This window comes from Felis catus, chromosome D3 (assembly GCF_018350175.1).
Source record: "Felis catus isolate Fca126 chromosome D3, F.catus_Fca126_mat1.0, whole genome shotgun sequence".
In the NCBI taxonomy this organism is placed as follows: Eukaryota; Metazoa; Chordata; class Mammalia; order Carnivora; family Felidae; genus Felis; species Felis catus.
The window spans coordinates 19,386,574-19,411,531 of record NC_058379.1 but is presented as its reverse complement, the minus strand read 5'-3'; the positions used below and the strand labels follow the sequence as shown (position 1 = coordinate 19,411,531).

At 55.9% G+C, this 24,958-nt stretch overlaps 1 protein-coding gene across 3 annotated transcripts; it reads left to right on the top strand.

Annotated features, from left to right (window-relative positions):
- The first annotated feature begins 5,980 nt into the window (after window positions 1-5,980).
- Window positions 5,981-24,036, top strand: ADORA2A (adenosine A2a receptor). Of its 3 annotated transcripts, none has more exons than XM_045041953.1 (5): window positions 5,981-6,130; window positions 14,106-14,308; window positions 14,437-14,621; window positions 15,007-15,593; window positions 22,254-24,036. In XM_045041953.1, exons 4-5 carry the CDS (start codon window positions 15,262-15,264, stop codon window positions 23,158-23,160), a joined length of 1,239 nt encoding a protein of 412 aa, XP_044897888.1. In that variant the 5' UTR covers window positions 5,981-6,130; window positions 14,106-14,308; window positions 14,437-14,621; window positions 15,007-15,261; the 3' UTR covers window positions 23,161-24,036. The 3 variants fall into 3 exon arrangements, with proteins under 3 accessions (XP_044897888.1, XP_044897889.1, XP_006938689.1); XM_045041954.1 differs by lacking the exon at window positions 5,981-6,130 and having other exon boundaries at window positions 6,900-14,308; window positions 22,254-23,016; window positions 23,190-24,036; XM_006938627.5 differs by lacking the exon at window positions 5,981-6,130 and having other exon boundaries at window positions 6,900-14,308.
- Window positions 24,037-24,958: the final 922 nt, after the last annotated feature.

Sequence of the window (24,958 nt, the reverse complement as noted above, 5' to 3'; positions counted from 1 at the left end):
CACCCTGGGCTGCTGTGCAGAGCCACCAGGCATGACCAAGTGCCCGGGCCTGAGACAAGGGTGGCCCTGGGACCACTGAGATTGTGTAACAGATACCAAGACCCCAGAAGCACAGTCTAAGTTGCCCTACAAGAACAGAAGCCCTGGCATTCCCAAGCTGTAGCCCAGACATGTGCTGTTCTGGGGAACAGAGTGGGGGGCAGGGTGCCTTGGCTTGGAGATTTCGTTATTGTTTTTTTTAGCAATGCATCTTCTTGGAGATAATTTTCAGAATATATAAAATTATAGAGAAACAAAAAATCGATAATTATACCACTCAGAGGCAACCAAACCAGTCAAGCCTTATTTTTCCTGTGTATCTTGTGTGGAATGATGATGAATCCACAGAGTGCAGCCCAGAACAACACCGGGTCCTATCACATTGCACATGTAACATGTCACATGCAGAGGGTCCCGTGGGGCTGCCTCCTGCCGGACACTCAGTGACCTAGGAGGCCCTTCCTGGGCCTGAGACCCCCCTCCCCAGGGTCAGCATCTGTCCAGTAACTGAACACACACCTGGGGAGCCCCAGAGCCCACGGTCTGAATTGAGGTATGTCCTGTGAGTGCTCAAGAGTCCCCTAAACGGTGCTGATAGCCATGAGTGTCCATTGCGGCCCAGCTTCCAGAGTGTAGCACCCAAGCCCTTGGGTTCCAGGGCTGGGCGTGGGAAGGACTGAGCTAGGACTGGGTGTGTTTCCAGCTTCTCCCCACTCACCAGCTGTGGGGCCTGGGGTGAGCTTGTGTGTTTCGCTGTGGTGGTTCTGCTGTGATCGGTAGGAGGGGTGATGCCACCCAGCACCCCTGGGCAAAGGGACAGCACAGGCTCCCTCAGCTGCTACCCCTTAGGTGTGGGGGCTGCCCTGCCTCAAACATCCCTCCTGCCTGTTACGCCTGTTGCCTCAGGAGCAGACTGAGGTGGACCATAGAGGAGTCCATTTGTAGCCCAACTTCCTAACCTGCTGGTGGCTCCCAGTGGGACCAGCCCGAGGCCTCTGCCTCCCTAGACTTAGCACTTGTTCTTCCTGTCCCTGGTTAGCTCTCTGGGGAGGGAATTGTTTCCACTTTGACTTAAGGGAAGTTTCTAGAACCTCTTTGGGGCGGGGGGGGGGGGGTAGTGGCTTTGATGGGTGGAAGCAGGAAAACACGTTTCTCTGGAAGGGGAGAGATACAGAAGCGTTCTCACCCCTCCATCCACAGCCTCGCAGAGTGGGGTCCTCAGCTGTGGGTGGCCATGCTCTGGTGACACACAGTGGCCAGCTCTTTGGCCCTATTCTTGCTGGGCTGCACTTCTCCCACCCTTGGTTTGACCTGAGTTGGTTTGGGTTGTCCTTTAAATGGAGGATGGGGCAGATATAAGGGGTCTTGTGCTCTGTACCAGGTGGATAAGGGGTGGATTCTAGTCAGGGCCTGCTCCAGGCCATTGGGAAAGTACTAGATAGGAGCCCTGAGCCTACGGAGTCAGGACTTTGCTGGGCCACAGCTAGTGCATCTGTGTAGGAGGCAGGGTGGGGGTCTGGGAGGACAGGGCTCCACATTCCCTGGGCCTGGCTCGCACTGTGGGAGAGCAGGCTGAGTGTGGAGATAGAGCTGGGAGCTGGGGGGCTGTGAGGGTGGGTCAGAAGGGTGAGGGGTGGAGAGTGACTGGGCACAGCCTGCCATCTGCGCCACCTGATCTGAGCCAGACCCAGAGCAAGGAAAGGCCCCAGGAGTCGCTGGAGGATGTCTTCATTATGGAGTGAGTATGGGGTTCTTAGGAAGGGGTTGTAGTCCTAAGAGGAGGGCTGGGGAAGATCACAGGACCATTGGGCAGGAAGCAGGTTGCACCAAGTGGGACTTGGGACACCTGGGTTCCCCCTCCACCCCCAGGTCTAGCACCAGCTTGTGACAGGCTGGGACTCTTCTCACTTCTGCAATGTGATGACCCCCCAAAAAAGGCCCCTCCTGGACCCTCCTGTCACTCACCCTGCTCTTTGTGAATTGGGGTAGGGAAGTGCCTGGCAGGGCATGGAGATAAGGGTGCAGGGAGTGTGGGGAGAGGGCAACTGGTTTGGTGGTCTGGCAGCTTCTGCGTGCCAGTGCCTGGGCTCCTGGCTTAGGGCCATTCTTAGGGTGGTGAGGGGCACGCTCTTGCATGCATGTGGTCCCTGTCCATCATGGAGCCCAGGACGAGGTCGCACTCCTGTCTGGACCTCAGTTCCCACATCGACACGGATCTGCCCAGATCAGCTCAGAGGCACAGAGTTCCTAGTGGGATTGCGGACATACCCAGAAGCCAATGTGGGCTGGAACATCTTGCTGGGGACTGGGCTGGAGAATCGGAGCGCTGCCGTGCCTACAGGTGGCTCAGGGAGCTTCCTCTGGTATGATTCTGCCTTCTTGGGGCCTGCTTTAATCTAAGCATAGAGTGGAACCCTGTGAGGTCCCCCACTTCCTCATTTCCAGAGCCCCAGGAAGTGTGCAGTGCCCCGCCCATTTGAAAGAGAAGTTGGTGAGTATCTCAGGGTGGCCTGGCTGGTTCGCAGGGACACTGGCCCCAGCACCCACAGGGTGCTTTGTCCTGGGTCTGCCATTTCTTTCCCCCTGATGTGGCCCAGCTGGCCTCAGAGCAAACAATCAGGGGCCAGAGGCCGCCCAGGTGCATCCTGGATAGGAACAAAGCTGGCGGGGGTGGGGTGGGAGTGGGCCATCTGAGACCAGAAATCTGGAGCAGGAGAGAGCCCAGCTGGCCCCACTGCCTGGCCTGAGGATCCCGGACTTGGACGGAAGGAAGGGTGGGCGCCCATAGCCTTCAAAGCCTGGCCTGGACCTGGGCAGGGCACCAAGGCCCAGAGACGGAAGACGGGGCCTGCCAAGGGCATCCCCATGCCTGAGGAGCAGCAGGCCTGTGCCCTACCCTCAGAACTCCCTTGGGCATGCACAGGGGCCTCCCCTATGGCCATGACACCTGAGTGTGACTTCCAGGCTGAGGAGGGCACAGCACTGGCCAGAGCACAAGGCCAACACTGTGGTGGTGCCAGGAGCCCAAGCCCCTGGTGTTGAAAGTCCTGGAGGAGATGTGGGTCAACCATGAGCATGTCCGCTCAGTGGGGAGATGAGGTTTGTGAACAGCCCTCCCACATGCCTGCTTCCTGTCACTACTGAACTGGAGGCTCCTGGGTGTATTCTGTCTAGGTGATGGCTTCACTGGAGACCTGGACAGAGGCACATGACAGATGACACAGAACCATAGGAGCGGCTCCCTCTGCCTGTAACAGGCTGGGTGGGGAAGGACTGCTGGAGGGCAAGGCTGGGGACCTGGTGATGCTCCCGTGATGGGCAGGTCCCAGGGGCCGCAGGGAGCTGGCTCTGTGGCAGAACCAAGCCCTTCCTAATCACCTCTGGCTTAGAGGCACAGCTACCCCAGGCATGGGGCACCCATGCTGAGGAGTTGGGGGCTGCCCACTGGGCCCTGGGGGTGAACTCTGAGGGCTTTGGCATTCTGGCCCTAAGGACCAGCTGCAGAAATGAAGCCTTCAGTCCTGGGCATGGGGTCCGTCTGGTGTGGAGACAGGTGTGTGCACGGCCAGGTCACACAGGGGGAGGTCAGGGTGGAAAGAGTGCTGGGCCCCAGAATAGAAATGGCAGGAAAGAGATTCATGTGGGCCCATACTGGGGGCTAGAGGGGCGATAGTGACCCCTGGGGTTGGCTGAGTGTTGGTCTCTGCCTCATGAACCCCCATAGTCCCTTCTAGACCCAAAGGTGTCTCCCTGCAAGCTGTCCCTTGCAGGGTATGTTGTGTGAGGACTTGAATGAATATGGGTCCAACAAGTGTGGGCAGGAGGGTTTTGTCTGCACCATAGGAGTAATTTATCCCATGAGATGGCACAGAAGCAAGGGTGGGAAGCCAGGGGCATGGGGGAGGATCCCCTGGCCAGGCAGCACCCCCAGCTGGTACATCATAGTCTGACTCTGGCTCAAGAGGTGGCAGGGCAGAAACAAAACTCCCATTTTATAGGTGAGGCTATAGGAAGAAACTCAAGACTTGAGGGAGAGCCACAGCACCAGTGTTGCCCCAGCGGTAGGGTCCCTGCCTGGTGGGGAGCACCTCCCTTCCGTCCCCCATTACCCCTCACAGGAGGTGAGTGGGAAGAGGGCTGGGGCCCCAAACTCCTAAACTGGGGAGCGGGGGGCAAGTAGGAGACAGGGCAAGGCTGGAGGTTGGAAAGGCATCCAGGAACTATTCCCAATTTGAAAAGTCTTCTGCATCTCACCATGAGGTCCTGGGTTTCCTGGAGTTGTGTTGGGGTCTTGACCGCTCCCAGTCCGCCCTCCTCTGCCCCACCACCGCCCCCCCCCCCATGGCCTATCCTAATACTGGTATTAGGGGAAACAGGAACCTGAGGGCCCGAGCTGGCTGAATGGAGACAAGAGCCCAGACTTGGGAAAGAGCTGGAAGAGGCTGTCAGGCATTGGAGGCTGAATCCAGGCAAGTGATGGGCCTCAGGTTCTAGTTCCTCAGCTGTACCTGGGCTCCGACCTCCTAACTGTCCTCTCCTGTGGGAGACCTCATGCTCCTGCCAGGGCTTCAGCTCAAGGGTCCAGTCTGGCCCTGTGCAAGCCCCTCTCCTGGGCTTTTCCCTGTGACTGTGCTGGCCCCAGGAGGTTCAAGAATGCAATCCCACAAGCCCTTGGCCACCAATGTCCTGGTCTCTGTGGCCATCTGATGCAGTTCATCCTGCAGTGCACAGAATTGGGATTACTCTGTCCTGATACAAGGGTAGAAGGCGGGTCTCCTCGTATGGCTGGGTTAGGGCCGTTGTGAGGTCATTCCCAATTTGAAGTATCTAAAACATGGGGTTGGGGATGAGGGGAGGATGGACTCCAGCCCAAGGGGTTGAGATTCCAGGCTAGTGTATGGCACAGAAAGTGACTCCCCATCACTTTGCTCAGAGAAGTGGAAGTGGGAGGACAGGTCCCAACTGGGCCCCAGAAGCTATAAGAACAGGAGGGGCCCTGGCCCCAGAGTCTGTGCTGGGACAGTCAGATGGGTCACTGGATATTGGGGCCAGCTTTCTAGAGGCATCCTTTGAGCTGAGGTACCGCTGTCCCCCACCCCCCAGCTTGGGGCAGGACTCAGGAAGGGAGGGCAAAGCTGGAGACCAGGCAGAACCTCATCGCTGAAAGCCTTGAATGCCAAGGGAAGGAGACTGGGCTTTATCAGGAACAGTGCAGCCTGTGGAAAGACTTGAGGAGGATCTGGCATGGGCACTTCCTGGGTCACAGACACTGGGGAGGGATGACACAGGCAGGCACTGACCAGCTCAGCTTCAATGATAAGGGACAGTACAGCTCTGGGAAGACTAGAACGGCAGGGGCAGCCCTGAAGTCTTCTTGGAGGAAAGGGAATACAGGCCAGGGGCCCGGCGGGCTTCACCGGGCGGGAAGAAGGACTGGGGCCAGACGCTCGTGGTGGAAGGAAAGGAGGGGGTGTGGCGCTGGAGGAGGCCCGACGGATTCGAGCCGGGAAGAGCGCGCTGAGGGCCGTGGACGAGGATGCGGTACGGTCTAGCCGGTTGCGGCCTCGTCCTACCGCGGGCATCGGCCGGGCTCTCAGGCCGGCTCCTCCGATCCCCGATCCCCGGGCCCACTCCGGGCCTCGGTTTCCCCGCGCGGCGGGGCGGGGCGGGGACAGCGCGGGTCTCGAAGCCGCCTGCAGGGGGCGCCCGTGAGCGGCGCGACCGGAGCCCGAGCCCGAGCCCGAGACGCCGCGGAGACAGCGGGAGCCGGCGCGCGAGCTGCAGGTCAGGAGGGGTCTCCGGTCTGGGGTCCCGAGGTCCCGGGCGGGCGGCCGGGCGGCAGGGGACCGTCGGAGGCTGCGGGGTTGGGAGGGACGGGTGGCTCGGGACCCCTCCCCTCAGGGCACCCCGCCGCTCCTACCCTCTCTTCCCGCCGCCCCGAGAGCGAGTTCACAGAGCTGGGGTCCGATCCCTGCCCCGAGGCGGGGGCTGAAATGGCGGGTGCAAGAGCGGCTCAGGCGCGGGCGCACGTCCGAAACTCGGTCGAAGAGCGGTGTGCGACCCAACGGGCCGCCCCAAACTGGACCGGAAGGTGCGCACGGGTGGGCGGGGAGGGGAGGGGGCCCGAGAGTGAGGCGGCCCCGGCGGCGGGGCGTGTGGGGCAGGCGTCTGGACCCGCAGGTGACGTGCGGAGAACGTCCGTCGGTCCGTCCAGGCGCCGTTGGCCGGCCCCAGGGCACTCGGCGAACCTTTCCGACGCGGCCGGCTGGGGTGGGCTGGGGGCGCCGAGGTGCGGCCTGAAGGAGGGCGGGTTGGACTCCCGGGGGTGAGAGAGGGCTTCCGCAGGTGGAGAAGCCCGGGGCGGGGACGGCATTCCGGGGAAGGAACGGCGAGGGCAGACGCTCCGCATCCCTAACGCCTGGGGCGCGGCGAGGAGTCGAACGCCGGGGCGAGGCAGGCGCGTTCCGGGGACAGTGGTGGCGGGACCCGGACTTAGGGGACCCAGGGGAGGCCGGAGGACGGGCAGGGTGGGTACACGGCTCAGACTGGTCCAGGCCGTCCGCCGGGCTGCTTTGAGCGGAGGTAGGAATGGCGGGAATGGTGGCGGCTCTCGAGGGACTTGGCGCAGGACGGTCCAAAGGATAAACGAGGGGGCCGAGGCCCCGCGGCACAGAGATCTCTGCGTTCTGGCACTGCCAGGCCGCTTTAGATTTTAATTTTTCATACTGTAAAATGGGAAGAAGGTGGAGCCCTAGGGATCTGTTGGGGGAGAAAGAGAAGCTGGGGGGCAGGTCTCCCCATCCCCCATTCCCTAGGACTGGAGTTGTGGCTGGCCCCTGGGAAAGGAGTAGGCTGTCCCTTTGGCCAGCTGTCCCTCACCACCTGGGGAGCACCCAGGCCCGTTTCCACCCAAAGGGACTGTGCTTGCCTCCGGCCCAGAGCTCAGGCTGCCCTCTTTGGTCTCTGCTGTCCAGCTACCTGGACTGCCAGCTTCTGCACCCTCCAGAAGACTCCATGTTGCCTCCATTCCCCAACATGGTTGCTCCTGGTTGTCCCGCCGGTGGGGGGGGGGGGGGGGAGGGACCATGATGGGGAGCTGGGGAGCTCTCTGGAGCGCAGTGGGCCAGGGAGGTTGTTGTGGGGTCAGGGGCTCCCTCCTTCGTCCTGCTGTAGCTAATCCTGGAGGCCTTGGGTGGGCTGGGAAGGCTCTGCCCTGTGGGCCAGCTCCCCATTTCGGGTCTCAGCGGGTCTATGACAGGAGCTCCTTACTGTGGCTTGTCCACAGGTAGTGGTGTCAACACCTCCTTGCTCTGTCCGTGTCCTTTAGAGTCCTCATGGTTCTCCCAGGTTCCAGTGTCCCTCTGGCCACTGCCCCTCCATCCCAATCCCCTCAGTGCAGATCAGGTTTTGGGCTAAGCCAGCTTCCCTGTTCATAACCTCAGAGAAGCTGAGGATAGCCCAGATATGGCTGGGAGGAGAGAGGCTTTGGTCCAGGCCAGTCCTGGCCAACCTTTGGGGGCTTACATGTTGCCCTCCCTCATGTTGGTCTGTGAAGTGTAGGCCCCCAACCACACTGTGGTCTTGCCCCCCAGGAGCCCACGGCCCAAGAGAGGCTGGCTTCAAGGGTACCCAATGGACCACAGATTTCGATGCCCAAACCTGGGTTCTGCTCTTGCCTCTCTGGTGCACTTGCTGGGCAGCCTTGGGCAAGTCACTGCCCCCTTAGAATCTGTCTTATTTGTAAAACAAGCATGATGGAATGAACAATGCTTGGTGTACAGGGTTGTGGAGAGTAAATGAGAGATGAGCATGAGAGAGAGGCAAGGCAGACCAGAGGACAGGTTGGGGTCTATGCTTTAGTTAGGGAACAGAGGGAGGCTATTGGCCTTGAGGTGGGGTGGGGGGCACCACAGGGGATCACTGTTGACAGAGGGACATGTGGATTGGAGTTGGCTTGGAGGCAAGCACTTGGTTTCAGGGCATCGCACCCTGCAAACAAGCATCTAACGGCATTCCTGAGCTACCTTACCCCAGTGAGCTGGAATAGCCATCCCAACCTTCTTGTGGCGTTTGTCTCGTCTGCTGCAACTCAAGCTGGGCACTGAAAGCTGTACACACGGGAAGCTAAGGGGAGGATGACCAGAGGGATGGCTAGGGCATGAAGTATATGCTGAGAAGGAGTTTGGGGGTGTGTGTCAGGGGCTACTGAGGAGATTGTCAGGTGCTGAGCAGGCAAAAGGAATGAGTCTGAACCCCCAGGGAAGGAGCCTGGGCCCAGGGAAGCATTGGCAGTCACAGAAGGGAGGGGTTACCTCATGGTCTGGAGGTTGGAGGGAGTAGTTGGGTTGTGGTGCCTGAGGGCAGTATCCTGGAGGTCTGGGCTGGGGTCAGATGGGGAAGGGAAGGGAAGTGGGGGATGGATAGGAGCTTGGAGCTGGGATGCAGACAGCACAGCACTCCCCGCCCCCCCCCCCGCCACTCCCCAAGAGACTGCTCATCTTCTGGCCAAGGCCTGGGAGCTCTAGGTGGTAGGAAGGGGCCATTTAGTGGCAAAGGTCCCCCAGCCCCCGCCTATAGAATCATGAAAAGGACCCCTGTATTGTGGAGTCCATGGGATCCTTCTGGGGATGGGAAGGTCTGGGTGGAGGGGAAGACCAGCTGCCTCTCACTCCAGCCGGGGGCAGATGGGAGCTGGGTGCTCCAGCTTTCCAGGACTCCCTCAGGCCCCTGAGCCTCACAGAGGCTGTTGTCTTTGCCTGGACTCTCTTCCCTCCCTGCTCCCTCACCTCTCTGTCCTCCAAGTCCAGCCCAATCGGCCCCTCCTCTGGGAAACCATCCACAGTGCTTTGGGCCCTCTTCTGCAGGACAGTCCTGTTTCAGAAGTTGCTGGGCAGGGGCTGGTGCCGCTCCCACTTCTGCTGCTGCTACACCCACCAGCCCAGCTATCACTTGGGAGGAAAGGCTGCCTTAATGCACCAGGGAGAGGCAGGCAGCACCACTCTGGTGCCTCTCCTAGTATCTGGGCTGGTGGTCTCTGTCTGCCTATCCATCACAGGGGCATTCACCTCTGGCTCCTCGGTGGACTTTGCAAATTGTGGGGGTGGGGGGCGCCTCATGGAACGAGGAGCAGTGGCAGAGCCGTGTGGCATCTGGGCCAGCCCACAGGCCATGCTGCAGTTGGTTTACCCTCTCCCTTCAGCCTCCAGGGCTGCATCATCATGCCTTCATCCCAGGGACCCCAGAAGTGGGTCTGCCTCCCTCCCATCCTCCACTTTCTGGGCAGCTCCTGCCCTCCAACAGGCCAGCCTTCTCCCAGGGCCCCACCCCAGGCCCACTAGGGCCATCTAGGAACCTCCCCGCCTCCCCTCACCCCCACCCCACATCTCTTTCTGGCATCATAGTGCCTGTCATGCTACCATTAGAGGGTTCTTTTCAGGGAGGTGTGGGTGCTATGCACTTCCCAGGGTGCTGTCTCACAGGGGCATCGGTACAGAAGGGAAGACTCTGCTCAGGATCTCAAGGAATGTGGGATGGAGCAGGAGTGGGATCCCACCTGAGCTCCTTCCACCACAGAGTGGGCACCCAGCACCTTGTGTGTGGGGTGACCTCTTGGAGGGAGGCCATCAGATGCAGCAGCCAGTGAGAGGGTGAATGGCCACCTCAGGCTGGGAAGATGCAGTCTCTCCAGTACCTGGCCTGGACATTCGGGGATGGCAGACGAACTCTGGGCCCCCTGTGGGGAGAAAGGAGCTGTGGCAAGGTCCTGTGGCCCCAGGGGCTGGTGCTGTGGAGGCTGCTCTAGGGGGGCTAGACTCAGTGCAGGGAACTGGCTCTCCACCCAGCTGGTTCCTGCGCACATCCTGCCCTCCCAGAGCTGAGAACAGCAGCCACATGGAGGGCCTGTGGGAGAGGGGGTACCACTGGATGCCTGCCTGATACTTTGGGCCGAGCCCGCACCATGTTCCTGAAGTTATCCTGCAGGGAGGGAAGTGGGGAGGCAAGAGGCACCGGTGCTCCACGGCTTTCCTCCAGGCAGCACCGGAAGACACTGGTCCCACTCCAGTTGATGGGGCTTGGTAGGTCCCAGGGCCCTGGGGTTCTGGGAGGCTTGTGCCCAGGCTTGGGCCACTCCAAACACCAGTCATGACAGAGCTAGCGGAGGGCGTGTGGTTGGCAGCAGGAGCTAAGCTGCCTGTCTAGCTATTTCTTCTTTCCTTGTTGCTCTCTGCACGCTCACTGAGCTCCCATTAGACAGATGTCCATACTTCTTTCTCAATTTACCTTCTGTGTCTCTCAACTGTATCTCCTGCTGGGCTTCGTGTCTTTGTGAAGTTCCTGTGATAATACCTCAGGGCTGATCATTCCTCAGATCCCCAGTTGTCTCTTCAATTGTGTACATGCTTGAAGTGCATCGTGTTGATGGTGTTCTCTTTCTCATTCCCTTGACTTTTCATTTTGGGGACCTTATATTCTTTCTTGCTCATATTCATTCACCTGTTCTTGTTTCTCTTTTGCCAGTCAAGCCATAAGTTCTCCTTCTTGTTTATGGGTGCTATTCCTTTTTTCATCTCTTTGAAGACCCTAAATGTCTTTGAAAAACATTATTAGATTATGACCTTCATCTCTTTCAGAATGAATGAAACTCCATATTCAGGGTGCTGCTGCTTTATCTTTCTTAGCTTGAGCTTTTCTCCTGTGCTTTCAAATTGTGGCTTACAGGGTCATCTTAAGTGGGAATGGAGGCCCTGGAGACAGGGAGTGACCTGCACACTAAGGCAGCAGCTGGCTCTCAGCACACTCTCCTGGGACAGTTCCTCCTTCCAGGTCCCCTGCTGTAGGCTCAGGACCTTGCTAAGGCCAGGCTCAGTAGCACGTGGCACAGAGCTCCCTGTGATCCAGCAGTTGGGATGCTGCATGGCACAGGGTAGGCATTTGTATAACATTTGCTATGAGGAAGTAGTGGAAGAGACACAGGTTAGGATTCTGGAGCCCAGGAATGGGCCAAGCATGGTTATGCCAGGTCTGAGTCCCTACACTTGGCTTAGTTTATTGCCCTTAGCAGCACCCAGGAGCAGAGGTGCAGGGTCCTGCCTGGAAGGCAGGCTCTGGGGTGTACAGCCACCATCTGGGCATGTGTACAGAAAGCCTCACTAGTCTGACTTACAAGGAGCCAGAAGTGGGCCAGGAAATATGTGGGTTTTGATTAAATGGAGTTTTAATTAAAATGGCCAGGTTGGTGGGGATAAGAAGGAAGGCCAGAAGAAGCAGCAGTTTTGAGTCTGACTCCTGGGAATCCTGGGAGCTGTCCTTTCAAGGCTTATCACGCACATTCCCCAACATGTGTCTCTAGTTTATATGGGACAGCTTCTGCCCTCTGCCCTGTCCCCAAAGAAGGATAATCACAGGGAAATATTACATTATTAACATTTAATTTCCCCTCCTGGCTAGCAACAGATGACTCAAGAATTAATTAGAGTCAGCAGAGAGGGATAGGAAATTGTCAGATCCTGGCTCCGCCCCTGGCCCCCTCCCCTTGGGCCTCCAACCTTCCTGTCACTCTAGGAGGCCTCAGAAGGGAGGGAAGCAGAGAGGGGCCAGCATGCCCCAAGAAATCTTCCTGCTTCTGTGTTTATTATGGGCATTTCCCTCCGCTCTATTTCACCCTTTTATGCTCTTGGTATCTGTAAGACTGGGAGAGGTTGTTAATCTCTTTGGGACTTAGCTTCCTCGTCTGTAAAATGGGGCTCATGGGGCCAGTGAGAACACAGATGACCGCAATGTCCCTGTGCCCTCACATCATGAGCTCCCAAGCAGGCTGCACAAGCTAAGAAGGTCTGCGTAGAGTCTCAGCATCCAGGGAGAGCGCAGGGTGTGGTGGCTTAGTGGCGGCTGGAACCTAGTGGCATAGGGTCTCTCCAGTTGTGTTAATTGCCATTTCCTGTCAGTGATACATACGTGATACTAACGTAGCTTGAAATTGGCCATATGGGGAGCATTTATACCATGAACGTCTGGCAAAGGCCACAAGTTAGGATGCCCCCACCTCCCAGACTGATTTGCCCACCTATGGCTGGGAAGCTCCCAACCTTCCCACAAAATAGCTCCAGTAGGAGGCTGTGCAGCCTTCTCCCTGCCTTGTCTGCCCCCTGGTGCCTTGAGCTCCACTGATGAGGGCAGTGAGAGTTGAGAGCAGCAGCTAAGCTGCTTGGGGCCAGCACTCTGGTTTGACAGATGCCCAGGTTTCCTGTGGGGCCGGGCCAGTCTCACCCCAGGATGTGCTGGCAGCAGCTAGAAGAGCCTGCAGAAATGCTGTAGGAAGGGCAGATGGGCAACTAGAAGTGCAAGGAGGCAGCCTTTTAGGACTCAGGGGCATTAGGTGTGCCTTTAGCCCCTTGCAAGACTGATGTGGGTAGGAGGATCGGTGACCACTAAGATCCATTGCATCCAGTGAGATTGGGAAGGTGCCCCAGGCATGGTGGGCAGTAGAAAGGTAGCTTCAGTTTAGTCAGGAAGAGTGTTGGTCCCAGGTGCTGTTCAACATGAGGGCCCATGGCACAGAGGGTGGTGGTAGGGAGACCCTGAGGACTGGGCATATGTAGGCAGGTACCCAGGGCTGCCAAGAGAGCCTCACCTAACAGAGGGCTGGGTTAGGCCCCTTGAAGGTCCTTCCACTCCAGGCAGCCTGGCTCATGGAGGCAGCCTGGCATCCAGGACGGGTGCTGGTGGTGTGACCCCATCAGTAGGGCTCAGGGCATTGGGGCAGGACAGCCTGGCTCCACAGAAATGTGATACGTATTTGGGTTAGGTGGATTGTTGGTGATCCCACCTCATCTTCCCCCAGGCCAGGTGCCCTCTGAATCTGGACAGTGGTCTGGGGCCAAGTCATGCTTCTAGCCTGGGTTGGTCTGATTGGCAGAGGCTGTGGTGCCTCTGAATGCAAATTCCCCTGGAGAGGTTGAAGTCTGGGTAAGAAGGGTGGCAGGTGATGGTTAGGCGGCTAGGAGAGCAGGCGGCTCACTGGTAGGAGGAGGTAGGGTTCCCTAAGGCTCCCTTGGCCTGGACAGTGGCCTGCTGCTAGTGCTGGGCCTGGGAGGCCCCTAGGAGGGAAATAGTTTGGGGCCTGTCACTTCCCTTCTGGAGAATAAAAACAAGACCCTAGACACACGGCTTCTGCAGCTGGGGGCGGGGGAGGGGGGGACCCTGGTGAATGCTGTCTTAGGCTATAGGCCAGGAGCACCAAGGGACACTCTGTGGCCAGGGATAGCACCAGGAGACTTGGTCTGATCCTCCTCTGCCAGTGACATGCTTTATGAGCAGCTGGCTGGCAAGTACCCTGTGTATAGCAGGGCCCTGAGATTCATTCATGGTCTCTTGGTGGTGGGCCCCTGCCAGGCCTGAGAGAAGCCATTGGGCTGGCTGCAAGAACCCCCCCATTTTTCAAGCACTTTGCCTCCTCTTCTCTGTCCTGCTTCCTGGTGTTGCGTGCTCCATTGGAGCCTCCTAGTGGGCATAGGGAATACCCCTTGGATATAGTTCCAGCCGCCTGAAGCACACAGGAGTCAGAAGGAAACTTGGTGTTCATCTGTTGCAGCCTGGCCCCTTGAACATGGCCAGGGACCACGAGTGACCTTCTCCCAAGATCACCAGCCCTGCTCTATCCCTTGTGTCCTGGAGGAGTGAAGGAGGATGCAGTTTCCTGAGCCCAAGTGTGGGAAGCTGAAGGGCAGCTTTGGGCCTCTTGTCTCCATGCAGGCAGCAGTTGCCGCCCATATGCACCTAGGGCCCCGTGAAGGCCCAGGACAGGAGGAGTAGGTTGATTTGGCATGAGGGGACACCACTGGGCAGCACATGTGAGCATGATAAGGTGGGGGCAGAGGCCCCTAGGCTGGTAGGGGATATGGAGACCATTTCACAAGCTCAAGGGTGAACACCAGGGGTTTGGGCTGGGGGAAACCAAGACCTCTACTTCTGCTTGTGCTTCTCAGGAGGGTCAGCAATTCCTTACATTTCTAGGACATTTTCACTCTGGGGGAGCCCTTTAAGATCTGTTTATTTCCTTCTCATAGAATCATGAGTGAGAGCTGAAATGACCCCCAGAGGCTATCTGGGGTCCAATCTCCTCACTGTATCAATGAGGAAACTGAGGCCTAGAAAAGAAAAAAACATCCTTGCCTGCAGTTCCCCAGGAAGTCCTGGCTGAGCACCCTGCCTTCTGCACAGCACCAAACTGAATTCAGTCTGTCCTGGCATCAGCCAGGCAGAGGAGCAGGTTGGGGAGCGGGCGTGGGAGGAGGGAGGGGGGGAGGTGAGGCGGTTCCCTTGCCCAGATGTGCAGTCAGCTGGCAGGGGCTGCTGAGGAGCGGGCTCCCTTGGTGACTGCTCCTCCACACTGTGCAGCATCACCAGCAAGGGCAGGGGGGCTTAGCTGCCAGCAGTGGAAGACAGGACAAGATGGACCACCCAGGTCCTTCCAGATTGGAACTCTAGGCCTGCTCCTTAACCTAGCAGCTTAGGCAGGTGCTGGTAGTTCCCAGGAAGAGCTCTTGGGGGATGGAGCAGACTGAAGCTGGCTGAGAGAGAAGGTAGGTGGACCTGGGAGAGTCCAAGGGGGTGAGGGGGCCTTTCTGGAAGGGTCATGGGGGTGGCAGTGAGCTCAGGGACCCAGGAGACTGGCAGGGCTGCCACAAAAGGCTTGAGAAGCTGAGCATGGGGTGGGGGTGGGGGCAACACAAGTGACTTAACTTTAAAAAGATTCCTGGCTCCCCTAGAAAAAACAAGGACTGAGGCTGACCCCCAGCCCTCTGTGTCCAGGGTGGGAGGGGCAGGGCACAGTGGGCTGTTCTCAGGCTAATGCCTGGCCTGCAGGGAGGGCATTGGTAAGCTGGGGCTGAGGGCTACCTCTGGGAATCTTCAGCTTTTCCTTCTCTGCCCATGGTCCAGCTCCTCACAAGGCTTCTCCCTTGGCAGGTGCCTCGGGGACTGTGAAGCCGAGCTGAGCCAAGATGCTGCCGGAGCCCCTGAAGAGGGTCTGGTTTCTGGAGACTCAGAGTTGGCTCTGAAACAGCCCTTGGGGAGCCCCCCCCCTCCCCCGCTTGCCTGCAGGGACGCTCTTGGCTCCTGTGAAGAAGGGGCTCAGGGGCCTGGGCAGGGCCAGCTGCACTGCAGCTATGGACCGTGAGCTGGCCTGGCCCGCGTCCTTGCTGACCCTGCCTGTCTGCGGCCATGCCCACCATGGGCTCCTGGGTGTACATCATGGTGGAGCTGGCAATTGCTGTGCTGGCCATCCTGGGCAATGTGCTGGTGTGCTGGGCTGTGTGGCTGAACAGCAACCTACAGAACGTCACCAACTACTTTGTGGTGTCACTGGCGGCAGCCGACATTGCTGTGGGAGTCCTCGCTATCCCCTTCGCCATCACCATCAGCACAGGGTTCTGTGCTGCCTGCCATAATTGCCTCTTCTTCGCCTGCTTTGTCCTGGTCCTCACACAGAGCTCCATCTTCAGCCTCCTGGCCATCGCCATTGACCGCTACATCGCCATCCGCATCCCACTCCGGTGAGCTGGGGGCTGTGGGCGGTGGGCTGCCCATATTCTCTTCTCTGGCATGCCTCATGCTGAGGTTCACATCTGTGAAAAGGCTGCCTGTACCAAGGTCTGGTCTGCGCCAAGCCAGGGCCAGGGTGAACCTGGGGTTAGGATTTAGTCTGTGATGTCTGTGTGTTGAGCTAAGGACAGGGTCATGGGGCTCAGTCTGGGGCTGCCCAGGGCTTGGCACATGGCCAGAAATCATGCCATTCTAGCTGATCCCTGTGGGCACAAGGCACCCTGGCCCTCCCCAGTCTTCCCCAGCCTATTTGGTTGAGGCTGCTGCTCTTTGACTGTGGCAGATGTGTGTGGCCCAGGCCTGGGTGGTGCATCTGGGCCATTTTCTCACACAGCATGATGCTGGGGCGGGGCAGGGCACCACGGGAAACCACAGGCCCTCAGAACCAGAAACCCGCCTGCCTGCCTGCCCTAACTCCTCTGGGCCAGCCACACAGTGTGGACATTAGGAAAATGACCCAGAGAGAGGAAGTGACTTGGCTGAATGCCACAGTGAGTCACTTAGACCTATATGCAAATTCTGTGCTCCTCAGGTCAGCAAGTACTGATGGTCTTAGAGACAGCCTGTGTGCTCAGCTAGTGGAAAGGGGTTTTTGTGAAGTGACTTCAGCCATGTATTGTGTAAATGAAGACTTTCCCGAGACTGAGTTTATTTAACGTGGCCTCCACCTACCACAGATGAAACTAGGAAGTAGGTCCCTCCCTCTCTCCTCCTCACAAGGTGGGGGGAGTGGTGAGGGGCAGGAGAACCTCCTGCCCCACCTCCTTGACCCTCTATCTGGGAGCTGGGTTCCACAGCCTGGGTGGCTGCAGACCCTGAGGGAGGTCTCAGAGGACCAGGGTACCTGGCCCTGTAGTGAATTCTCCCAAACAAGTGAAGTGCCTGCCTCCAGAGTAACCCTCAGCAGCCCCATGCTGGCAGAGTGCACCCCAGCTGGAAAGAGGAGCAGGCTCAATGAGCAAATGGAAATTTAGAGTGTCAAACCAAGGGGGCCCTTAGAGGTCATTTCCTCTCATCTTCTAGATGGAAAAATGAGGCTCAGAAAAGGGAGCCAGCCCTCAGGGCCACAAAATGAGTTGGTAGCACAGTTGGGACTAGGCCTAGGAAGAAATGTGACCTGTCACCCACTGTGACTCCAGTCTTTGGGGAACAGGGCAGCCCTGGTCTCCCAGACCTACTCCCAGGAGTAGGTGGCCACTCCTGTCACCTGGGCTCTAAGGGGGAAGAAGGCACCCTCATCATGCTGCTCAAGTGAAGGGCCCCACGTGGCCCTATAGGATGCTCTAGTCTCAGGAGAGCCTAGGACTCTTGCCAAAGAGGAGACTCTAGCCAGTCTTAATATAGGACTAGTCTGATAGTGCAGAGCAGAGTTCAGAGTCCAGGCTCCCTGAGGAACGCTCGGAACACGGGGTCCCAGGTGGACTAGAAGGCAGAGAATTGGTGTCTACTTAAGGAGCCAAGCTGAGCATGGGCTGGGCCTGGGCCAGCCCTGGTAGGAACATTCAGTGGGGAAGCAGAGACCTCACTTTCACTTCCTTCCCTGATTCAAAGGGCAACGGCATCCTAAGGAGAGATCAGGGCTCAGTTGCAACGGTCTTGGCTTCTTTTTCTTATCTCTCCCTTTGCTAAGAGTCAAGAGAATGATTCCTGATGTAGGAGGATGGGACGAGCTGTGTGACCATAAAAAGTCAGCTGTCTCTCCCTGGGCCCATTTCCTCATCTATAAAAGGCCTATCCGGCCTTTCTGTCCTTCTGAGCTCACAAAGGTGTTGTGAGGGTCCAGTGAGCAGATGGGTGTGGTGAGGCCCCTGGGTGGGAAGGTTGGTGGGATGGAGCAAGTGGGGATTCAGTCCATTCTTGAGCTGCTGGAGATTCAGAATGGATCCTGGACCTGCCCTGCCCCATCTGTATCACCAATACCTATGATCTTCAGAGCAGGACCTAGTTCCACCGAGACTTGGCTGTTTGAGCATTGCTTGATAAAGCCTTGGAGGGGTCAGCCTGGATCTCTTGGATCTGGGAGCCATTAGGGATGATGATGATGGTACTTATCTCCTACCTCAGGCAGAGAGCTTCACAGTTGCCCAAGGATGTTAGCACAGTTTCTCCTTTGATCTTCACAGCCTAGCACTGTGGCCAGGGAAGACATGATGACCCTGTGTTACTCATGGGGAGGCTACAGCAGGAGAAAGAAAAGTCTCTCGTGACTTGGGGGACATCAGGGCCCTTCACAAAGTTCCAGACTCCCTTGGGTCTTTCCACTTACCTATTCCTCAAGGGCCCTGGGCTGGGGACAGCAAGGTGCACAAAGGTGTCCAGGTAGGGGCTCCTGAGAGCAAGATGGGTACAAGAGGGAATGACGTGAAGGCAAATGAGAACCCAGAGCTCCTGGCAGATCTGGAGCCACTGCCTGACTCAGGCTGCCTTTTCTGCCTCCCCCACATTCCCTGCCAGCTGGGAATCTCGCTGCCTCTGCATGCTGTTTCCTGCTCCACTCCAGAGGTCCATTTGGCTACTCTGAGGTGTCCATTCTCTAACTGCTGCCCTGGATGCCTAGCCCTAGGCCTGCATCACTCACCATTAATTTATTTCTCTCTCCTTCTTTCCTTCTTCCTTTCCTTTCTCCCCATCTCTCTTTCTTTTGTTAAAAGGATTCAGTTTCAGAAAAATCTGTGCTCCTTCCCAAGTACAGGGACCTTTGGTGGGCTAGGGCAGGGCCTAGTCAGGAATCCAGTGAGAAGCAGCCTGGCCAAAGGCAGAGATGGGAGCTCTTGTCTTCCCTGGAGGAAGACAGAAAGCCCAGAGTGAGAGACAAAGGTTTTCATATCCTAGGGGACTTCTGCGCCCCTTGTCTCCTGCCTCTCACATTATTAACCCCTGGTGAGTGCTCGCTCTCCTTGGGAAACGGACTACATGTGGGGCAGCAGTTGATGCAAAGACCTGAATTGTATGTGGTGAATCACCGCCTGGGGACAAAAACCCCCTGGCTTGTAAAGAGGGTAGGATCAGGGCTCCCAGGAGGAGGTAACTCTGGATGGGTCTTGCAGGATGGGTATGAGTAGGCCAAGCCTAGACAAAGGCCACAAAGAAGGAAGGACCATGTGGGCCGTGGAACAGGAGAAGTGACAGAGACAGAAGAACAGGAGGGCAGGGAGGGTGTGAGGCTAGCTCAGGCCTGCCTATGCTCAGAAGGGAGTTTGGGTTTCACCCATGCATCAATGGGTGTTCAGTTCTTAGGTCACTGGCTCCTTTAGACAACTTAGGAAAGCTCCGCCTTCTCTCAGTGTAAGGAAAATGCACATGAAGCCCCACTTAGAATTGTGGGTGGTATTCTTGGATCATAGAATGAGTCTCCAACATGGGTGATGGGAAGTCCCCAGGAAGGGGCACCTGTGAGCTGAAAGATGCAGAGATACAAAGGCACCTCCAAATGTGGCAGGCAGCACTCTGGCACCTGCTTCCTGTGACACCTCTGGGCTCCCCCAAATGGCAGAGTGTTGTTGTGCTGGATACCTCTGGCACCCCTTCCACTGGACAGTGTGTCTGGGCCCCAGGAGGTCAAGATGTGATTGCCATAAGTCAGAGACATAGCCCAAGGGGATGCCCCTGGGCCAGGCTATGGCTTGGCTGTTGTTCTATTTGGGCCCTAATGTTGTTCCAGTTCCCCAGGGGCCTGGGTCCAGAGCGCTCAGCCTAAAGGCTTTTCTTCTGAATAATAAAACTAATCTGTTTGATGTTTCTGTGTGTGTGTGTGTGTGTGTGTGTGTGTGTTTAATAAGTTATTACCTGCACATACTAAAACATTAAAAAAGAACAACAGAGTATATGGTGAAAAACTGTCCCTTTTGTCTGCCATCCTACCTTCAGTTATCTTCCTGGAAGGCAGTGTTGAGAATCTGCCCAGAGATATTCTTTGCAGGCACAGTCAAGTGCTATTAATGTATGTTTGTTTCTGTCCTCACAAGGGGCTTTCTTTTTAAAATGCAGTGCCAGACTTCTGCTCATGGGTTTCCTTGTCCATAAAAGCAGACAACTGGACAGACCAGGGATTTTCAAACTGTCCCCGGAAGCCTTTGGTTTGGGCCTGGGTGTCCCCACCAACTCATTCATTCAGTGAATATTAAGCTGCCTCCCTTCCTCAGCAGCCTCCTTCTGTGATTGCCTGGGAATGCGGGCAAGAAGGTCAGCTGCTAGAGGACAATTTGAAAACCCCCAAAGCAGGTGGCTTCCAGGGTCCTCTACACCATCTCTACACCATCTGCTCCTGCTTGGTTGCCTCAAATGATAGGAAGCTCACTTTGCCTGAGGCAGCCCATTTCTTGTGTGAACAGCTTAGCTGAGAAGTTCTTACTTACCCCAATTCACAGTCCACCCCCCTGTAATTCCCACCCACGGATTATACATTCTGCCCTCATGGGACTGTGCTCACAGGCCCTGGATTCTTAGTTCCATTTTGCAAATGAGGAAACTGAGGCTCAGAGATGCAGAGTGACAGAACATGGCAAAACAGGAATACACTAGCACTGGAACTCAGGGAGGGATACCCTTTTCTTAGGAAAAATACCAACATTAAAATAGCTTCCTATTCAATAAGATTATATAAATTATAATTAGCAGAGTACAAAAACAGTGCCCGGCACACAGCAAGTGCTGTGTAAGTATTAAATGGAAAAAGAAAGAAAAAGAAAAAACCTAAGACTTTGTGTTTGAGGCTCCAGAATAGGAAACAGGGCCATGTAGGCTCTCTGTGGCTTGGTGGAAGTGAGCAAGTCCATGACCCTCCTCCTGTTGCAAGCACCCAAGACCCTGCTAAATGGGGCTGAGGGGCTCCTGGGAGTGGCCCTGTCCAGTTATTCTTTGGATTCAAAACTGACATAGATTCAGATCTGACAGACTTACCTTGGCCCGAGTTGCCTCTGGGCTCCTGAAATGTCCATGGCAAGTCCATTCCTCTCCTTAGGCTTCAGTTTTTCCATCTATAAAATGAGGCAGTTGGATTAGATAAGAGGTCAGAGGCCACAAGATTTTATCCCCCTTTATTTGAATTTGTTGACAAAATTTAAACCACAGGCGATTTCACCTAGAAAATCAGCTCCTCAGCCCCGTCTGAGGTCTGGCAGCACTGGAAGCACATTGTGCATAAGCGGCCAGGGGCTGAGCAGCGTCAACTGTCTCTTATACAGACAGTAAATGCCCTGCCAGCCTGCCTCACACATTTGCTACCTGTAGGCCCATGTTTGCCACCCATGGATTAGTTTCTGTGGATGCTTCCAATTCTGGAAATTAAGTAAAGCACATTTTTCCTTGGCACCTGCTGTGTGTCGCTTTCTTAGTGCTGGCAGTACAGTGATGGATGCAGGAAAGCCCTGTCCCAAAGGGGCCCCCTACCTCAGGGGCCCAGATGGAGTAGGGATTTGGTGCACTTGGGTAGGAAACTTCTTTGGGAAGGTATCTAGCCTGAACATAAAGGATGGATAGGGTTTACCAGGTAGAGGGGAGGGCAGTCTGGTGTTACCAGAATCAAAACCATTAAACAAATGGTTATCTCTCAGAGATCACTGAGGTCACCTTCTTCAGTCAGAGATAATTTTTTGATTGCCCATTCTTTAAGTAAAATCTATGCCACCGGAGCATCTGGTTGGCTCAGTTGGTTGAGTGTCTGACTCTTGATTTTGGCTCAGGGCATGACCCCGCACTGAGTGTGAAGCCTGCTTAAGATTCTCTCTTCCCTTCTGCCCCTCTCCCCAGCGTGTGTGTGTGTGTGTGTGTGTGTGTGTGTGTGTGTGTGTGTCTAAAAAAAAGAAAAAAAAAGACTTAAGATTCTCTCTCTCTCTAAAAAAAAACATCTATGCCACCTTTTCTATGGACTTGGGGCCAGCTTTCTGGCTGGCAGATCAGGTCACACTTGGAGTCTGGGACTGCATCTGGCTGTTTAGTCCTGAGTGATTTCAGTCAGATTACTTTTCCTCCTTGGACCTCAGTACCTCATGCAATTCTTTCCTCTTAAATGTTAAGACATATCTCATGTCTCTCCAGAGGGCTGTGGGTGAATCTGGAAAGCAGAGAGGATATTTGACCCAGGACCTCCACGACCCCCTCCTCCCCTCTCCTTGAGGGCTTTCTGGAGACCCTATGTCAAGTGGGGAAGGAAGAGCATGGAGTACAAGAGACATGAATCGCCTACAAGTCTGATGTGGCTGGTTCTGCCCCCGGCCAATGAGTGTACCCTCCTGGCTTATTCCCACTTTTAAGGAAAGCTTACTCTAGCATCAACTAAGACTAACGTGGAGGTGATAAGTTCTCTCACTTATTAAGTCCCTCAAAGAGAACGGAGTCTGAAGACTACTTTTAATACAATTTGGTAACCATCTGAATGTCTATGCAGTGGTTTCCTTTCCAGGGGCCCGGCTCTCCTGTTTCCTGCTGTGGGAAAAGGCAAGGGCTCGGGCCTCCAGTGAACAGAGGAGGATAGTGAGGCTAGGAGGCAGGAAGTGAGTGGTCCAAAACCTTACAGCCAGCAGATCAGGCCCAGGTGCCTCTCTGGGTTTCTGACTCTTAGCCTCTCCTTGTCTTGGTTTCTCAGACATCTGATGCTGGTCTCCTTTCCCCAGGTACAATGGCTTGGTGACTGGCACAAGGGCCAAAGGCATCATTGCAGTCTGCTGGGTGCTGTCATTTGCCATTGGCTTGACTCCCATGTTGGGCTGGAACAACTGCAGCCAGCCGAAGGAGGGCAAAAACCACTCACAGGGCTGTGGGGAGGGCCAGGTAGCCTGTCTCTTCGAGGATGTGGTTCCCATGAACTACATGGTGTACTACAACTTCTTTGCTTGTGTCCTGGTGCCCCTGCTGCTCATGCTGGGTGTCTACTTGCGGATCTTCCTGGCTGCTCGGCGACAGCTGAAGCAGATGGAGAGCCAGCCTCTGCCGGGGGAGCGGACTCGGTCCACGCTGCAGAAGGAGGTCCATGCTGCCAAGTCGCTGGCCATCATTGTGGGGCTCTTTGCCCTCTGCTGGCTTCCCCTGCACATCATCAACTGCTTTACCTTCTTCTGCCCAGAGTGTAACCATGCCCCGCTCTGGCTCATGTACCTGACCATCATCCTCTCCCACACCAATTCCGTTGTGAATCCCTTCATCTATGCCTACCGCATCCGTGAGTTCCGCCAGACCTTCCGCAAGATCATTCGCAGCCATATCCTGAGGCGACGGGAGCCCTTCAAGGCAGGCGGCACCAGTGCCCGGGCCTTGGCAGCTCATGGCAGTGATGGAGAGCAGATCAGCCTTCGCCTCAATGGTCATCCTCCTGGGGTGTGGGCCAATGGCAGTGCCCCCCATCCTGAGCGGCGGCCCAATGGCTATGCCCTGGGGTTGGTGAGTGGAGGGAGTGCCCACGAGTCCCATGGGGACATGGCCCTCCCAGATGTGGAGCTCCTCAGCCATGAGCTCAAGGGAGCATGCCCAGAGTCCCCTGGCTTTGAGGGACCCCTGGCCCAGGATGGAGCAGGAGTGTCCTGATGATCCACTGAGTTTGCCCTTTCCTCCAGGAAGGAAATCTTTCTCTTTGGTGGATGGAACCAGTCACGTTGGGAGAAGAATGAATGTGCCTGGAGACCCTTCTTGTGGCCAGTTCCTACTTTGGACTGAGAGGAGAGTACCCTGGCTGGAGCAGCATGAGGCCCAGCAGGAAGGGTTTGGAGTCCGAGGAAGCAGACATTTCATGTTGGGAGGCCCTGCATCAGGTCAGGGCCACGGCATCAGAACATCTTGGCTGGGCAGGGCCCAGTACCCCACTCAAAGCATCTAGAAATACCACCCTAACTTCACAGAGCAGCTGTGGCAGAGCAGGCTGGCTAGCCCTAAGGCTGGGGGTGGCTCCGACAGACCCCCCTAATCACATACACACCACCCTCCCGAGACTTTCCTAGGGTTCAGGAGCTGCTGTGCCCAGAGGTGGCGTGTTTTTGTTTTTGTTTTTTCCAGGAGAAAATGTTAAACCTGAAGAAATCCCCCTTTTTTTTTTTTTTTTAAATCATCTTCCTTCCCTGGTTGCTGGGTCTGTTGTTGGTCTTGCTGCTAACCTGGCCTCAGAGGTCAGCCCAGGGAGTCCCAGGCAGCTCTCACTGGCTGCCATGAGCTGCAATGCACTTCTTACCCCATCAGTCCCAGGGCCATTTCTTAAGGCCACAGAGCTGGGCTCAAGGACAGGGAGTTGTAATGGAATGGTGTCAGACTGTGGGCTTAAGGGAGGAGGTGGGGACTGGCCCACCATGGGGTGTGCCTGGGTAGCTCAGAGCTGCCCAGTTAGAGGCCCTATCTAACTGCCTTTCCTTCTGAAGGGAATGTTTTTTTCTGAGATAAAATAAAAATGAGCCATGTTGTGTTTTAAACTTGTCCAATGAGAATGGTGTCTGAGTTCCTTTCCCCATTCCATAGCCAGGCCTGGCACACACATATATGGGTGTGTATTGCATGTGTGAGAGAGTATGTGCATCTGTGCAGACAGACAGTCTGCCTGCCTGGGGATGCCTCCACAGCCTCCCATCTTCCAAGGGAAAAGGCTGTCTGGATGCACCAGAATCTAAATGCCCACGAGCAGCCCCTAGACCTGTGTTCCTGTGAGAGAGGGGCTGTGGGAGGAAGGACTCTTTCCCCAGCTGCTCTCCCTCTAGAGAGGGACCCTTCTATCCCTAGGCATTTCCTCAGTGTGGGGTGTGGCTCCTCCCTCCCACATTGTCCACTGAGAGCAGTGCCCTACTCTCCCCACGCCCTGCTCTACCCCTTAGCTGAGAGGCCACAAAGGGATCTGGAAAGGCTCAACTGCCTTCCCCTGGAGTTACCCCACCTCCTATTCCCAGCGAAGAAACCTATAAGGAGTGTTAGAACTTCACAGGTAATCCTCACACAGCCCTGGGAGCCCCATTTTACAGATGACTAAACAACTTCTTTTGAACAGATAAGTACTTGCTCCAGGTCACACAGCTAGTAAGTAGCAGAAATGAACTTAAAAACCCAGGTTTGACTATGAAATTCATGCTCTTATGATGAACTATTTCAACCAAAGCAAAAAGTATTAAATGATACCAGGTTCCCACCACTCTGCTCAAGAAATGAAACATTACAACTACAGTGGAAGCATCTGATCCCTCCCCATTTCATTACCCTGCTGCCTATACCTGGAAACAATCACTTTCCTAGGATTTCATTTTGTTCCACTGCACATCTTTATACTTTTATAAGTATACTTATAAGTACACACTGCATACGTAAGTATTCCTAAACCAACACAGATTTGCTTAGCTATTTACTGTTACAT

Coding starts and splice junctions, on each gene's coding strand:
- ADORA2A (XM_045041953.1), top strand. CDS start 15,262: ATGCCCACCATGGGCTCCTGGGTGTACATCATGGTGGAGCTGGCAATT. Junction 15,594..22,253: donor GCCATCCGCATCCCACTCCG/GTGAGCTGGGGG, acceptor TCCTTTCCCCAG/GTACAATGGCTTGGTGACTG.